The 17200-nt window shown below is 36.1% G+C and overlaps 1 protein-coding gene across 1 annotated transcript; it reads right to left on the reverse strand.

Annotated features, from left to right (window-relative positions):
• Positions 1-126: 126 nt before the first annotated feature.
• Positions 127-16900, reverse strand: pskh1 (protein serine kinase H1). Its single transcript, XM_067389321.1, has 3 exons — positions 16567-16900; positions 12330-13474; positions 127-3196 (listed from the first exon to the last, which is right to left on the reverse strand). Exons 2-3 carry the CDS (start codon positions 13278-13280, stop codon positions 2879-2881), a joined length of 1269 nt encoding a protein of 422 aa, XP_067245422.1. The 5' UTR covers positions 13281-13474; positions 16567-16900; the 3' UTR covers positions 127-2878.
• Positions 16901-17200: the final 300 nt, after the last annotated feature.

Raw genomic sequence — 17200 nt, forward strand, 5'->3', positions numbered from 1 at the left:
TTGAATTGCAACATTTTACTAAATATTAATGATTTCACTATTTGGAGTGAAAAAAGTGAATAATTCTGTAACTGTTCTTCATTAAAAATTGACAAAAAAGGAACATGAGACACTGTTGGACTGAACTCAACAAATGGACAACAGTTGCAGTTTTATTTCAACTGTAGCTACAAACACACATTCCTTACATGAATGTTGGTGATACACTCAATAAAAAATATTTTTGCACTTTTAAGAGCATTTTCATTAGTCTCAATGTGTGCTAGTAAATCAGATAAAATTTTAACAAGCACATATAAAATAGTTTTTTTCTTAAGAGATAAAAAAAAAAATATTTGGGGTATAAAGGCATATACAAACAGTGGTTTTCCCAAAGTCATTTTTGATGTTGAGATTTTAATGGATACAACTGGATTAAAATTAACAAGTAATGTATGACAGCCTTAACACTCACATATGAACCCTCAAGCAGTATTTTTTTTCAGTATTTTTTAAATTAACCCAAAACTTTTTGCAGGTTTAAAAATTGTTGAATTTAGTTGATAAATGTAACCAAAATGAGAAAATCACACAAGCTTAGAGAAGTGAAAGAAACCAAAAACGAGAATATTTCTGTTGTCAAAAACAGTTTACAGTATATGCAAAACCAATTTTTTTAAAAATATTTTTCACTCGCTACATCAATTGTAAAACAAATTCAAGGCACTTGCTGTGAAACGGGACACAACCCAAATACACAGATTCCTTTTCCTCTTCATTTTTGATATATGATTTTATATATAAAAAAAACAACAACAACAACAACAAAGAACAGATTTAAGAACATAATTTGAGAAGTCTTCATTTCATCACAGTTTTAACTAATTATTTTCATGAGGAATCATATCTCACAAATGTTCCTTGATAATACAGGCACACAGCAATTTCTTTGGCACATCTCTGCTGGTTTCTGACAGAGGGGGGTGAGAGTGAAAAGGCTGCCAAAAGGCCTTCATGGTGGTTCAGTGCCTTGCTCAAGGCACAACAGCTGGTGACAGACAATTCGGGGCTTCCCGATACTGGCCGCCCATACGGTGAGAGCGATCAATATCAGTTAGTATGATTAATTACTACAACAGTAGAAGTCATAAATCACGGTAGGTTTGTTCACTTACCAAATCAAAAGACAAAGCCAAGTCTCTGACTATTTTTATTACACTTTTTTCTGTTTATTTTCCGACAGGTATTAAAGGGAAAGTTCACTGAAAAATCTAAATTCTGTCATCATTTACTCACCCTAAAGTTGTTCCAAACCTGTATGAATTTCTTTCTTCTGCTGAACACAAAAGAAGATATTCTGAAGAGTGTTGGTTCCATCAACCAAACAGTTGTATGGGAAAAAAATACTATGGAAGTCAATGGGGTCCATCAAATGTTTAGTTACCAACATTCTTCAAAATATCTTCTTTTGTGTTGAGCAGAGGAAAGAACTTCATACAGTTTTTAGGGTGAGTAAATGATGACACAATTTTCATTTTTGGGTGAACTATCCCTTTAATAACTGCTATTACAATTAAGGTCCTTATTAGTAGGGCTGTAGAAACGGCTAGAAAATGAACAGTTGTGTCTTATTCAGGATAAACAACAGACAAATTGGGCAATTTTGGACCAAATTAAAGTGATAATTCACCCAAAGATTCTGTAAGCACTTACTCAACTGTATAACTTTATTTCTGCAGAACACAAAAGAATATTAAAAAAAACAAAAAACAAACGTATGTGTGTTTTTCAGTCCATACAATGAAAGCTAATGAGGTCCAGTGAAGTTTTGGACGCCACTGACTTTCATTGCATGGACAGTTCTTCAGAATATCTTCTTTTGAGCTCTGCAGAAGTCTTACCTGTTTGGAACGACAAAAGGGTGAGTATATGATGACAGAATTTTCATTTTTGGGTGAACTATCCCTTTAATAACGACTAGGGCTGTAGAAACGGCTAGAAAATGAACAGTTGTGTCTTATTCAGGATAAACAACAGACAAATTGGGCAATTTTGGACCAAATTAAAGCGATAATTCACCCAAAGATTCTGTAATCATTTACTCACCCTCATGTTGTTCTGTACCTGTTTAATTTCTTTATTTCTGCAGAACACAAAAGAAGATTTCAAAAAAACGTATCTGTGTTTTTCGGTCCATACAATGAAAGCCAATGAGGTCCAGTGATGTTTTGGTCCCCATTGACTTTCATTGTGTATCAAAATATTGTCATATCGGTTTGGAATGACATGCCAGTGAGTATATGGAGATAGAATTTAAATTTTTAGGTGAACTATCCCTTTAAGGTTCATAATTAAACAGCAGTGTGTATCATAAATGTGTGGTTACTTTCAAAGTAAATACCAACAGTCTGATTTTTACCTTTTTCTTCATGTTCAAAGTGATATTAAGGCACAATAAACTATAACTAGGTCATGTGATTTGTTGCCAATTAATGAATAAACAGCACATTTCGCCCATCAGAAGAACAATCTTCTGGGTGGGTACCGTAACAAATAATTCACAGCAAAAATCAGGAAGGTGTATTCTTAGTCCTTCCAGCAACTTATGTAAAATTCTGTTCAACAGATACAATCAGGTAAAAGGCTGAATGAGATAATTTCCAAAGACAACAAACATGAAAAAACACCAACAATAAATAAATAAAACACTCACATAAAAGGTAATAAACGAGAGAAAAACAGCAGAAGTATAGAAGATGAATGAAATGTTTAGAAGGAGGTTTTCCGCTAATTGGCTCTGTGGTGATGGAGCAGGAAGTTGACATCTAAGTTGAGGCACAATTGTTGTTCTGCTCTCTCCAATGTTTTTAGTAAGCTACACGCAGTCTTTACATCGCTCTCAACCGTTACATTGCTGCTGGTAACGGCGGTTGAGTTCTCGCAGCTCTTTCTCGCGAACGCGTCGTGCCTTGCTGGACTTTGTGGAGCGGCTGGAGCGAGTGGACTGGGCTGATTTAGTGCTGTGGCAGCGTGATGACGCCCTCTTCAGGAGGTTCTGGGAAATGGACCGCTGCAGGTTCTTCATAGAGGAGGAAGCTGCCATGCTGACAATCCAAGGGTGTTTAAGTGCCTGGCCCGCAGTGAGACGCTCATTAGGATCTACCGTGAGGACACGGTCGATGAAGTCCTTAGCAAGGTTGGAAACACTTGGCCATGGCTGTTAGGAAACAGAGACAAATAGAAAATGGCTTAAATAAAATTATTCAGACATCCTCAAACAATTCTGAGACTTTTTATGTTAATTTTATGTAGTGTGGAGCGAAAGAGAACTAATTTTTGTATATAAGTGCGCTGTTTGAGAGACGCGTGCACATAAAGCCACTGCTTAGAGATTGTGAGTACTGAACAGAGTTCTTTTTTTTGCCTTATTGGTCTTGAACAGTTAAATACACACACTTATGTGTCAAAAAGTCAGTTTTCGTACTATCCTCGTAAACTGTTCGTTTATGTCTTAAGAATGTAAACAGAGTTGAGAAATAAAGCGCATGTGTAACAGTATATTAGATCCATGCATTTGGTCTTAAAGTGACAGTAGCCTAATATTCCTGCTGCCGTCTGTGCCACTAATGTTAATCAAAAAAAAAATCTAATTTCTCTTGATTGAATCAAATTTGTAAAAACAAATGCAGATAAAATAAAGACTATGCAGTGTTTTTTGTACATTTGATTACTTTATTCTATTTACATAGTGTTTCTTATTTAGTGCTGGAGGTTTTCAGTAGTTCTATTTCCTTTGTGTTTTTGTTCAATTTTTTTTTTCCAATTGATTGTAATTAGTTTCTTTGTTCCTATTTTATTACTGACTGTTTACTTCTGTTTAGTGAGCTTGAGTTTCTTTTTTTTTTATTATTATTACTTATCTTAGGCTAGTGTTAGTTTTTGGTGGTATTGAAATTGGTGGTGAGATTTATTAAATTTCAATTGTATCAAAAATGTTGGTATCATAAAAACTTTTTTTAAAGCATATATATATACATATATAGAGAGAGAGAAATAACTATATCGTACTCATTTCGTGACATAAGATTTTGGTCATTTTGCCCACCCTTAGCTAAAAGAAAAGAAAAGAATAAAAGTTATGGTCAGTAAGATTTTTTAAATGTTTTTGAAAAAATCTTATGCTCACCAAGGCTGCATTTTACCAAAAATACAGTAAAAACAGTAATAAACACTGTAATAATAACAGTAATAAAGTGTGAAATATTACAAATAACTGTTCAATATATTTTATTTATTGTAATTTATTCCTGTGATGGAAAAGCTGAATTTTCACTTCAGCATCATTATTCCAGTCTTCAGCGTCACATGATCCTTCAAAAGTCATTCTAATATGATGAATTGGTGCTCAAGAAACATTTTTTTATCATCAATGTTGAAAACAGTTGTGCTGATAAATATTTTTGTGGAAACTGTGATGCATTTTTTTTTTCAGGATTCTTACTCTAAACAATGTTTATTTAAACTACAAATCCCAACATTAAAATAACATTCTAAATGTTTTTACTGTCACTTTTGATCAATTTAATGTGTCCTTGCTGAATAAAAGTATTACTTTCTTTCAGAAATTAAAAATCTTATTGTACTGAAACATTTGCATGGTAATATAATATAATATAATATAATATAATATAATATAATATAATATAATATAATATAATATAATATAATATAATATAATATAATATAATATATTTTTTGGATACCTATTATATATACTATATACTTTAAGTGCTCAGATTGGACCTTTGCTGACCTTATCATGTTTAACTAGTTTTGTCTGGAAATACATGTGCGGACTACAATGAGAAAGAAACAAGCAAGAACCAGTCAACTATAACATTAGCCGATATTGGAGAGCATAATTAGAGCATAATCAGAGCATAACTAAATCAATACAGGACGGTTTCAGCAATGCAAAATATACAAACTAGTTACTTTAAGTTAATTTTTCACTCTTCCAGGAAGATCTTTAGACTAGTCGTGCATGTCCTGATATGTTATGACAACTGGCCAAACACTAGCAGCTCTATAAGCAAGAGAAAAAACAAAACATCGCTCAGTTTTTGTTGGTTAGCATGACTTCTCCAGGGCTTTTCCCTGTAAAGCCCACATTCGTCTTGTCTGTGACTCACAGCAGCAGAGAGGCCCTGACGCACACACTCTGCCAGGAACTCTGCGGCCTTACATCACACGCTCATGCAGGGGGTTACTGCGGGATAAGACATGATGACAGGACTGCGCTGGGTATTGTCCAGCTAACACAAACACACGCACACTCCCCAAAATACAAGCACATGTGAACACACAAAAACTTGCATACAAATACTTATACGATAAATAGAGGCACGCAAATAAACATGCTCAGAAATCCAAGGTCAATAGACAAAGACAAAATGGTTGGCAAAAGTTTAAAGTGTTTGAAAAGCACTTTGTGAAGAATAGAAACCGAGCACACTAGAGCCAAAAGACAGACAGAAAGAGGCAGGACTATCATAGCCTGTTGTGTTCTGGTGGCTTTGTGGGGAATATTTCTATTTAGGAATGCAGATCTGAATGGACTGTATAAAAGCCTCAATGACCTCAAGTAGCTATATAACAGTAGACAGATATTTCCAGTGGGGCACTGTCATTCTTAAGGCCCGTTCACATCAAGAACGATAACTATAGGATAACTAGTGTTTACACCAGCGGCTCATATCATTTTGTTTACTCTTAATGCATGCTTGTCTGTTACTTTAAATGCTCAAGTTCATTACAACAGGATGGATTCTGATTGGCTGTCAATGATTTTATCATTCATCAGCTGGATAAAATTGTTCTGAAAGTGATAGCAACAATGTTGTTTCCATGTGCAGTTATCGTTATAGCTGTGGTGTGAACTCTGCTGAAGATAACTATATCTTTATCGTTATCTTTATGGTTATTGTCCTTGGTGTGAACGGGCCTTTATTCTATAAGTTCGAGCAGTGCAGGATGAGTCATCAGTATTTTTTGGACCGTTTTACCAGAAAGAAAGACTGCAAATTTTAAATGTGTATATCTGCTATTAGAAGTTATCAGAGGATATTAACATATACGTAAATGGCCTCGAAGCTAAAAGGCATGGATTACACGGCAAAAAGCCTTTGCTCACCAGACTACAGACACTTAACATATGCTAGAGCAGTGGTTCCCAAACTTTTTAGAGTGGATTACCCCCTGAGGCATTCACCAACCTTCTGCGTACCCCCTCTCTTCCACTTAGACTGCACCTTTTTCATTAAAGGATATTATTTGCCCCCTAAATTGACTTTCCAGTCACTCCACTCCATCTTTATAAATACCTCTACAACATTAATAATGTTTTAAACAAAAAAGCTCAATAGAGAAATATGCAACGACGAAATATAAAAATGTGAAGTGACTGACTCTTTTAAATACTAAGTAAATGGCGGTAAGTCACTGTCTTAAAGCGGAACTCAGTAAGATTTGCGAAGCTCCCCCTACAGTTTCCTTCAGTGAATCACACTGTCGTAAATACTCCAAGCACAGTTCTGGACTACAACGCTCACCAGCGCAGTAGTTTTGCAAATATATTACACTCGATGGAGGTGGGTAATTTTCGAAATTGTCTTATAAAGTCATAATATATACATTGTTTTTGAATTACCGTAAAGCATTTTGTCACTCTTGCATGAACGTGAACATGAGGCGAGATTGTGTCGGGTCAATGCAGCTCAACTTGCAAGTGCGTAGACGTGCCAGATGGGGTTAGTGCTCGCCTCAAACACACCACTACAAGTCAATTAACCATCGTAAGGACTTAGAAAACTATTTATGAAGGTAAAAAAAAGTTACTTAGTTCTGCTTTAATGCGTGAATCATTGAGTCATTCATTCATTCAGTAACGAAGCAAGTGGCTGTATTTATGAATGAATCATTGAATCAATGACTTTCACGAACGATTCATTCAAAGCTGCAGATTCGTTCAAGAAACACCGCTGTGTGTTATAATTCTGCTATGGCTTTCATCTGAACTATTATTTCTTTGCAAAACAGAGCAAATACTCACAATACTGTGATGAACATCACTTAATATTACCCTTTTGTTTGTTGAACTGTTGTATAAAATCAATGGCACATTTGCAATCATGTGGATATTTGGATTTGCATTCTTGCTCGTATAATATTATCAACATTAAAAACAAGAACTCACAAAAGGTCATTTGTTCTATCAAGAGTTTGAATCTTAAACTGATTTCTATGCTCTTTCCATGCCAGGCTATTTGTTCATCATGCTAGTAAGTGCTAAATCAACAGGTACATTGTCGAGGACGGTAGTAATGTAGCCTGATTTGCTAAGGCTGCAGGCTCTGCGCGCAACCTATGCACCCATATGCATGCTGTTATTGTGGAAATGGATGCAGTTTTGACTGCAAAAGATGTGGTATTTTGATTGGATGTCATGTATTTACGGCATTGTGCTTGTTACAAATACATGCTCAGTTTTAATGTTATTTTAAGGTAGAGTAAAACTCAGCATTTTCCTCACATTCAGAATTTTAATATAGTTTGCAGTACAATTAAAATAGTCAAAGTAAGAGTTTGTTTGTTTGATATGCCACTCGTGGCACCAAATGGTTTCCCAAGCCCTACCCATCTATAATACAGTTTAGCCATTTGGAAACACATCATTGTTCTTTACTTTTTTACTGTTAAAAGTAAATAAATAATCCAAAGTATTGGATTTAAGAAATAAAAAAAATAATGTACAAGACCTGGGATGACTTATAGAGGAAAGACATACTGAAGTATTCCTCCTCACATACTATTATAACACTATTATACTGAATTTCTTTAGATGTAGATGTAGCTCAAACAGTAGACCATGGTGCTAGCAACGCCAAGGTCATGGGTTCGATTCCCAGGGAAAGCAAACTAAAAATGTGTACCTCATGATAAAATGTGTACCATAAATGCTATGCAAGTCTGCCAAATACCTAAATTATTTATTCAAACATGTTTATTATAATTCTATTTAAGCATTTAAATAATAAAAAAAAAAGGATTAGTTCATTTCAGAATGAAAATTTCCAGATAATTTACTCACCCTCATGTCTTCCAAAATGTTTGTCTTTATTTCTTTCTTCAGTTGAAAAAAAATTAAGGTTTTTGAAGAAAACATTCTAGGATTTTTCTCCATATAGACTTCAACAGGGTACAACAGGTTAAAGGTCCAAACTGCAGTTTCAGTGCAGCTTCAAAGGGCTCTACACGATCCCAGCCAAGGAATAAAGGTCTTATCTAGCGAAACGATCAGTCATTTTCTAAAAATAATAATAATAATAAATATATATATACTTTTTAACCACAAATGCTTGTTTTGCACTGCTTTGCGATCGGCCACGCATTAGATAATTACGTTGGAAAGGTCACGCGTGACGTAGATGGGGCGAAAAAATCTCATTTTCTCCTCCTACTTCAAAATAGTCCAAACATCATTGTTTTATCTTTTTTTATAAAGGATGTTAGTCTTTGCACGTTCACTTTGTAGACACTGGATCGGTACTTCCGCTTACGTCACTCGTGACCTTTCCAACATGATTACGTAATGCGTGGCGGCCCATTGCAGAGCAGTGCAAGATGAGCATTTGTGATTAAAAAGTATATCAATTTTTTTTTTTTTTTTTTTTAGAAAATGACCAACTAGACAAAACTGGCTAGGATCATGTAGAGCCCTTTAAAGCTGCACTAAAACTGCAATTTGGACCTTCAACCTGTGTACCCCAGTGAAGTCCACTATATGGAGAAAAATCCTGGAATGTTTTCCTCAAAAACCTTAATTTTTATTCGACTGAAGAAAGAAAAACCCAAACATCTTGGATGACATGGGGGTGAGTAAATTATCAGGAAATTTTAATTCTCAAGTGAACTAATCCTTTAAGTATTTACATTCTGATTTATGTTTCATGGATTCAGAATTAATGAAAACATTAATATACCACAGAGAAACTGCGGGGGGTTTTGTGAGGTTATGAAAAACGAATAATTAAATTATAATGTCGGCACTGAATATAAGTGCAAAAATATGTGTTTCCTTAACACTCAACGAACAAACAGGTAGTGCCGCCCCAAACTCAAACCATTTGTTGAGTCAATGTTGCTATGTAGGCAGCTCAAACAAACAGTGCAATGCTGAAAGCGCCACAGACCACAGCACTTACACTTTTCGGGAAAATCAACCTACGAATGGCTTACTTATACTTGTCTCTGCACAAATATAAGCAAGCTGGCATAAGAGAATGTATTTTAACATAACAAAACAATTACACACATCAGCTTTAAATTTGGGGTAGGCAAAAAGAGTTTAACATCAAATAATAACACTTCAGAGCACTTTAAGGAAATTTAAAGGCGAATACCACCACCCATTAACATGCACATATAAAGCATTGTATACTTCATAAGAGCTTGCTTGTTTGGAGAAGTAGACAGCCAAAAACAAATGAATCATTAAGTATAGAACAATGCAAATGAGCCCAAAAACATGGCACACAAATACTTCTGGGTTTAATAAATCCAAGTAACATTAGCATATGCTTTATAGCACTTCTATACCTAATCAAAAACATCTGCATTTCCAATCTCCCAGCAACTCTTGTTTTGCACATCTCATATATATAGCACACACACACATACAGCTCAGAAATATACATAACAACTAGTGCAAAAAGAGGCATTATTAAGGTGCATTTACATTTAAGAAGTTTTTAACACTATTGATTATCCCTTTGGGGTTTGACACGTCGAGCTTGGCTAATACTTTCTCTAAAACTTTAATGTCCCATGAAATCAAACTATGAAAACTCCACTAATCTTTAATCAAGATGACTTCCCCTCCCAATCATCCAATCAATTCCTAGTGGACAAAGTCCCGCCCTACATTTATTCTTGTTCGAGAAGCAGTTTCACTCAGATATACGTCACAGTAGGCAAGGAAAGACTGTCACAACTTCCATTTCATGCCGACTTGAACTGGGTAAAAAGCTTTTTTAAAGCTTTATCTATGAGACGTGAAGGCTTTTAATGGTATAATGTGTGTGACAAGCACATCAAAGTTGAAATAATACAGTGCTTCCCACACATAGACTTTACTTGGGCGGGCTGCCCAGTAATAATAACGGCCGCCCAAGTATATTTGGAGACACATTTTTGCTTTTATTATTTTTATCCTCTTATACTTTTATATCCGCCCAAAATAATGAAACCATTCACGATCGATTAACTAGTCGTTTCGTACCTGCTCGTTATGTGTGTATCAGAACTGTTTACTCCCGCTGACATTCCCACGGGCGCTGCAGTTTGCAAAGTCACAAGGCAGCGCTGTTGCGCGCTCTACAAGCTCGCGCCAAACTGCTTCAAAGTGATTCTTTGCAGATTTATGCCAAGCGATTGCTAATGAACTCAAGTTGATGAATTATTACAATGTCTACTTCATGGCCTTTATATAAAATGTTTTATACAGTTGTAAGAATTCACTGAGATTGACACTATATATGACAGCAAGGAGAACATAGGAAAAGGATAACCATTTATATGCTGTAATTTTGCATAATTAACAATTCATAATAATGCATAATATCAGTATGTAACTAAATGTAACAGTATGCTATGTAATTAAAATTAATTTCAATAAATAAAAATACTGTTAAAAATCACACTTTATTGTTTGTCACATGTAGTAGACCATTTTTTGTGCCGTGGGTAATAGGACAATTTTTACCCAGCTACCACCGCAAGTATATTTCAAACCTGTGGGAAGCACTGATATATTACCATTTAATGAGGTTGATCTCTAATCTGTAAGTCAACGATTATCTATTTGATGCTTAGCAGTGTTGACTTCAGATCACAAACATTATTAAAGATTCTGCATGAATATTATTTGTACACATGCAGTACAACCCAAGTCGGGTTGAAAATGGACAAACCCAACGGATTGGCTTAACGTGCCAATTCTATTTAACCCAACTATTGTTTAAAAATTACTATATGTCTGGCTTAAAACGAACCCTAAGTAGGTTGGAAATTAAAAATCAGACATAATTACTAGAGGCAACAATAATAATCAAAAGGTGAACATTTATTAAGGTGTATTTGACTTTCTTCTTTCTGATGAACACAATCGGAGTTATATTAATAAACATCCTGATGAGTCCAAGCTTTATAATGGAAGTTAATGGGACCAACGATTATGAAGTTCAAGAAAGTGCATCTATCCATCAAAAACGTACTCCACACGGCTCCAGGGGTGGGATGGGGGTGATGGGGGTAGTTAATAAAGGCCTTCTGAAGCAAAGCGATGCATTTGTGTAAGAAAAATATCCATATTTAACAAGCTATAAAGTAAAATAACTAACATCCGACAGACTGCCATCTGTATTCAACTTACCATAACTTTTTTAAGTGGAATACGAAAGGCGTAGGATGTAGCGCAAGCATTTTGAACTGCAAGAGGCGTTACACTTTCTTGAGCTTTATACTCGTTGGCTCGTAAAGCTCGGACACGTCAGGATATTTTATTAATATAACTCAGATTGTGTTCATCAGAAAGAAGAAAGTAATGTAGGATGGCTTGAGGGTGAGTAAATCTTGGGGTAATTTTCATTTTAAAGTGAACTACTCCTTTAATAAATGTTAATTTCCAACATACTTTGGGTTCATTTTAAGTAAGCAACACGGTCATTTAATTAAACAATAGTTGAGTTAAATAAAACTACCTAGGGCAGGGCGATATATCGCATGCGATTGTCACACGCATTTCGTCAGTAAAGCCGGTTCCCTGATTACCACGAAATCGCCATCACCTGCTTTCAAATGGAGCGGCATTTAATAGACAGAACCGTAGATCACTGACAAGCTACGCAACAATGCGTCATATCGCAGATGAATCGCCTTCGATAATGAACGCGATATTGCGTAGCTTGTCAGTGAACTACGGTTTTGTCTATTAAATGCCGCTCCATTTGAAAGCAGGTGATGGCGATTTAGCGGTAATCAGGGAACCGGCTTTACTGACGAAATGTGCGTGACAATCGCATGCGATATATCGCCCAGCCCTAAAACTACCTAGCAGGTTGGGCAAACTTTTAACCCAACTGCTAGGTTAAAACAACACAATTGCTGGGTTTGTCCATTTTCAACCCAACCCAGCATTATTTTTTAGAGTGTATATAGGTTATGTACAATATATACATATCATTCTGACATTATGCAGAATAATATTTTAAAGTGGTTTGCATAGTCCTTACCTCCCCGGAGAAACTGTATTTCCCTTTGAGGATCTGTCGGTACAAGCGCATGCGATTGTCATCCTCAAAAGGCATGGTGCCACTGAGCAGTATGTAGGAGATGACTCCCAGTGCCCACATGTCTACTGCATTAGTGTACGGCTTACGAACGAGTATCTCAGGAGCGATGTACTCAGGCGTACCACAGGTAGTCTTCATCAGGCATTCGTCGCCTTTCTTCCGTGTGCTGGCCAAGCCAAAGTCTGTGATCATAATCTTGGAATCAGCACCAGGATGGTAGTAAAGCAAGTTTTCAGGCTTTAGGTCCCTGTGCGTGATGCCCAACGTGTGGAGGTACTTCACGCCATCGAGAACCATCTGCAGCACTCGCGTGGCATCCCTTTCTGTGAAAGAGCCACGGGCGATGATGCGGTCAAACAGTTCTCCGCCGGTGGCCAACTCCATCACCATGTAGACCCGCTCAGCTGTCTCGAACACCTCCATCAGTTGGATGATGTTGGTGTGGCGCACCCGTCGTAGGACGCAAAGTTCAGATTCACATACTTCTCTGCCCTCGCGGTAACGAGTCTCGATCATCTTGATGGCGTACGGCTGCCGTGTGCTCCTGTGTTCCACTCGTACTACCCGACTGAAACTGCCCCGACCTATCAAAGCTTTGATATCATACTTAGCAGTCACTCGTGGGTCAAATTTGGCCCTGTATTTGGCTACTTTTTTCCGGTGTGGGTCAGCGGGCTCTGGCTGGCTGTTAGCCGGTGGAGGGGACTGGCTCACCTTCGCAGCAGCCTGGCTTTGACCCTGAGGGGATTGCGAGCCTGTTTTCTCCCCGCCACCTTCACTTTTGATGAAGTTTTTATAGACATCGGTCTGATGCGGCTCTACTTTTTTGACTAGGTCAAGTTGGACGTCAGCGGGTGGCTCTGGGAGGACTTTGCTCGTCCTGCACCCCATCACATCAAAATCCTTCCTTCCTGGTGCCAACAGCACATCCTCATCTCCCAGGCAACATCCAATCTGTGCACGGTGCAGTGCCACACCGGCAAACGCCACACAGGGATACGTCCAGTCCCACGCTCAGTTGCCTCTTCAATCAACACCCCAGAATAGTGTGAATTCCAGTTGATGTAAAATTATTTAGTGTTAATCTGAAATAAAATAAAAACAAAACTAATTTATTAAGACTAGAATATATGATTATGTATATATGTACAGAGATTGGAGAATAAAAAAATTGTAAAATAAAAGGCCTTTTTTATAACTTACAATTACAAATTACTGCTAATAAATAGGAATAGTGAATTGACACTTTACAGTAAGGTCTCATTTGTTATCATTAGTTAATGTATTCAACTAACAATACATTTGTCACAGCATTTATTAATCTTGGTTAATGTTAGTTTATAAAAAAAATACTGTTGTTCATTGTTTATTCATGTTAGTGTTGCATGTGAGTGCATTAACTAATGTTAACAAATGCAACTTTTGATTTTAATACAGTAAATGTTGAAATCATCATTAACTAAGATTAATAAATGCTGTTGAAGTAGATTTTTTTTCTTAGTTCATGTTTAGGGATGCTCCAACATGAAAATTTTGGCCGATACCAATAACCAATAATTCTTTGAAAGCCAATAACTGATATATTGGCCGATAAATCTAAATCCAAATTTTTATATAATTTTTCAGAGCCTGATTACAAAAACAAAAGTCTCACCAAGCCACGTCCCAAGCACACAATTATAATGTTCTCATTATAATATTATGTAACCTATATGACAGACTTGCACTGTACATTGTACTTAAAGGGATAGTTCACCCAAAAATGAAAATTTGATGTTTATCTGCTTACCCCCAGCGTATCCAAGATGTAGGTTACTTTTATTTTTCAGTAGAAGACAAATGATGATTTTTTAACTCCAACCGTTGCTGTCTGTCAGTCAAATAATGGGAGTGAATGGGAATTTGGATCAATAAGAGTCGAAAAACCTTGCATAGACAAATCCAAATTAAACCCTGCGGCTCGTGACGACACATTGATGTCCTAAGACACGAAACTATCGGTTTGTGCGAGAAACCGAACAGTATTTATATAATTTTTTTACCTTTAAAACACCACTATGTCCAACTGCGTTCAGCACTCGCTTAGTGAGGTCTGATCATGCTCTGACAACGGCAGTGATGTCTCGCTCTCATTGAAGCATAAGCGCGAGACATCACTGTCGTTGTCAGAGCATGATGACCTCGGTCAGACCTCACTAACCGAGTGCTGAACGCAGTCCAAATTTGGATTTGTCAATGCAAGTTTTTTCGACTCTTATTGATCCAAGTTCCCATTCACTCCCTTTATTTGACTGACAGACGGCAACAGTTGGAGTTTTAAAATCATCATTTGTGTTCTACTGAAGAAACAAAGTCACCTACATCTTGGATGCGCTGGGGGTAAGCAGATAAACATCAAATTTTCATTTTTGGGTGAACTATCCCTTTAACTGTATTTTCCTTTCTGAAGTGATTTAAATCATATTTCAAGCAATTCAAAAACATAATGGCACACAGTGAAGTCTCTCAGCTGAAGGAAATAATCCATTATTTATCAGCTTTAATATATCGGCCAAATTTTCTTATCGGGCCGAAAACGATATCATTAATAATGAACATAATATCGGCCGATACCATTATGGTGGCCGATATATTGTGCAACCCTATTCATGTTAACTTAAGTAGCTAACTGATGAAAGCTTATTTTAAAGTGTTACCAAAATTATTTTACTACATCACTGATTATTAAATAATTCAATTCAATTCACATTTATTTGTATAGCGCTTTTCACGATACATATCGTTTCAAAGCAGCTTTACAGAGAATGCATGTCAACATTACAATTTAAAGAATGCAGTTAGCAAATAATGTAATAATTTACTTAATTATAATTCTTAATAATAATTCATTTAAAATCACTGTTAGCAGTTTAACTGAAGGTAGAAGCAATGAGCTCCTGGAAAAATGAATAGAAAGTGTATTTCACATACAATCCTGTGAATGAATATAGATGATAGACAGACAGACAGACAGACAGACAGACAGATAGATAGATAGATAGATAGATAGATAGATAGATAGATAGATAGATAGATAGATAGATAAAATAACATTACATCAATTATTACTGAAATTTAGTATGTAAATTAGTGTTTGTTATAACTGTTGTTATAAGTGTTTTACTCAACGGCGCTGTGTAAACTGTGTCTGGTAATAAAAATGAATAACTATGACACCACTATTCAATCATATGTTATTGCACTTTATATTGTTAAACTATAGTTAAACTATAAACCGATATTACAACTTCAACTTTACCACAAAAATTCAGCTGAAGGAAATAATCCATTATTTATCAGCTTTAATATATCGGCCAAATTTTCTTATCGGGCCAAAAACTATAACATTAAAAATGAACATAATATCGGCCGATACCAATATGGTGGCCGATATATCGTGCAACCCTAGAATGTGTATTTCACATTATGTAGCTATGCAATCCTGTGAATGTAGATAGATAGATAGATAGATAGATAGATAGATAGATAGATAGATAGATAGATAGATAGATAGATAGATAGATAGATAGATAGAATAACATTACATCAATTATTACTGAAATTTAGTATGTCAATTAGTGTTTGTTATAACTGTTGTTACAAGCGGTTTACTCAACGGCACTGTGTAAACTGTGTCTGGTAATAAACCTGAATAACTATGACACCACTGTTCAATCATATTAGTTGTGTTATAGCATATAAATTAAGCACTTTATATTGTTGAACTATAGTTAAACTATAAACCGATCTTACAACTTCAACTTTACCACAAAAATCCCTCTGGCCCCCCACAAAGACTCAAACTCAGACACTTGTTCACTTATTCATCGTTCAAAACTTGAAACACTATTCTCCAACTTTTCGTTACCCGCTGCAGGCCTGAACGGAGTCAGTCATGTTGCAAAGTCGTTAATAAAACGTTAATAGTATAAAAAGTGAACGATATACCGGATATACCCCCCAAAATCACAAAAAAAAAAACTCCCCGTCCAGCACAAATCAATTGTTTTTTCGAGGCCTGGATCTAAAGTCGAACTTAATCGCTAAAATTTCCATAATGTTGTAGTTTTAACGACAACGGTATCAACTTAAAACCAAAACTGTCAACTTTAAAAGTCTAAATAGATGCGAAAATTACCTTAAGATGGATTTTCTTACAGGCGATGGTGGGAGTAAGAAGGCGAGATTCCCAGCGCCAGCCTCTTCACCCCAGTTTCAGATCTTCTCTCCATTTTACCGTATTTCTAAAACTTTAATCCAACTAGAATGATAGCATCCCCTTAGTATTTGCTAACATGAACATGTTGAGTCCAAAAATATTGGTTGTTAACGTGTTTGTATCACTTTAGAGGCGAAGCGACATGAGAAGAAAAGTATGGAAGTGAGACCGCCTGCTTGGAAACGGTGTTTTCGGAGTGGGACCACCTTTTTTCCTGTGTAGACCTTTCTTTCTTTCTCCCCCCTCTCCGTTTTTTTTCCTTCCCTTTTCTTTTGGGAAAGGAAAGACCTCCTTGCTTCGACCCCTGCAACAAATAATGTGAAGCCAGAATCATAAATGTGGCCGAGAAACAAACTACGGATCATGTCAATCTGAGTGTTTTAGGATAAACGTCAATGTGCATCTGCGTCCTGTATGAATAGCCTAAACTGAATTGTAAAATTGTAAGATGATAATATATGTCCTTATTCTTTGAACATTCAGAATAAACATTTGTCTAACTTATAGTATCTTAAAATGAAGGCATAACTGATCTTTAGATTCAGGTTCAGAA

The sequence above is a fragment of the Chanodichthys erythropterus genome, chromosome 7 (genome assembly GCF_024489055.1).
Source record: "Chanodichthys erythropterus isolate Z2021 chromosome 7, ASM2448905v1, whole genome shotgun sequence".
In the NCBI taxonomy this organism is placed as follows: Eukaryota; Metazoa; Chordata; class Actinopteri; order Cypriniformes; family Xenocyprididae; genus Chanodichthys; species Chanodichthys erythropterus.

Excerpts from the sequence above, each read along its gene's own strand:
- pskh1 (XM_067389321.1), bottom strand. The coding sequence starts at position 13,280 with ATGGGGTGCAGGACGAGCAAAGTCCTCCCAGAGCCACCCGCTGACGTC. Across the intron at positions 3,197-12,329 it reads AATACAGTTTCTCCGGGGAG|CCATGGCCAAGTGTTTCCAA; the intron begins GTAAGGACTATG and ends GTTTCCTAACAG.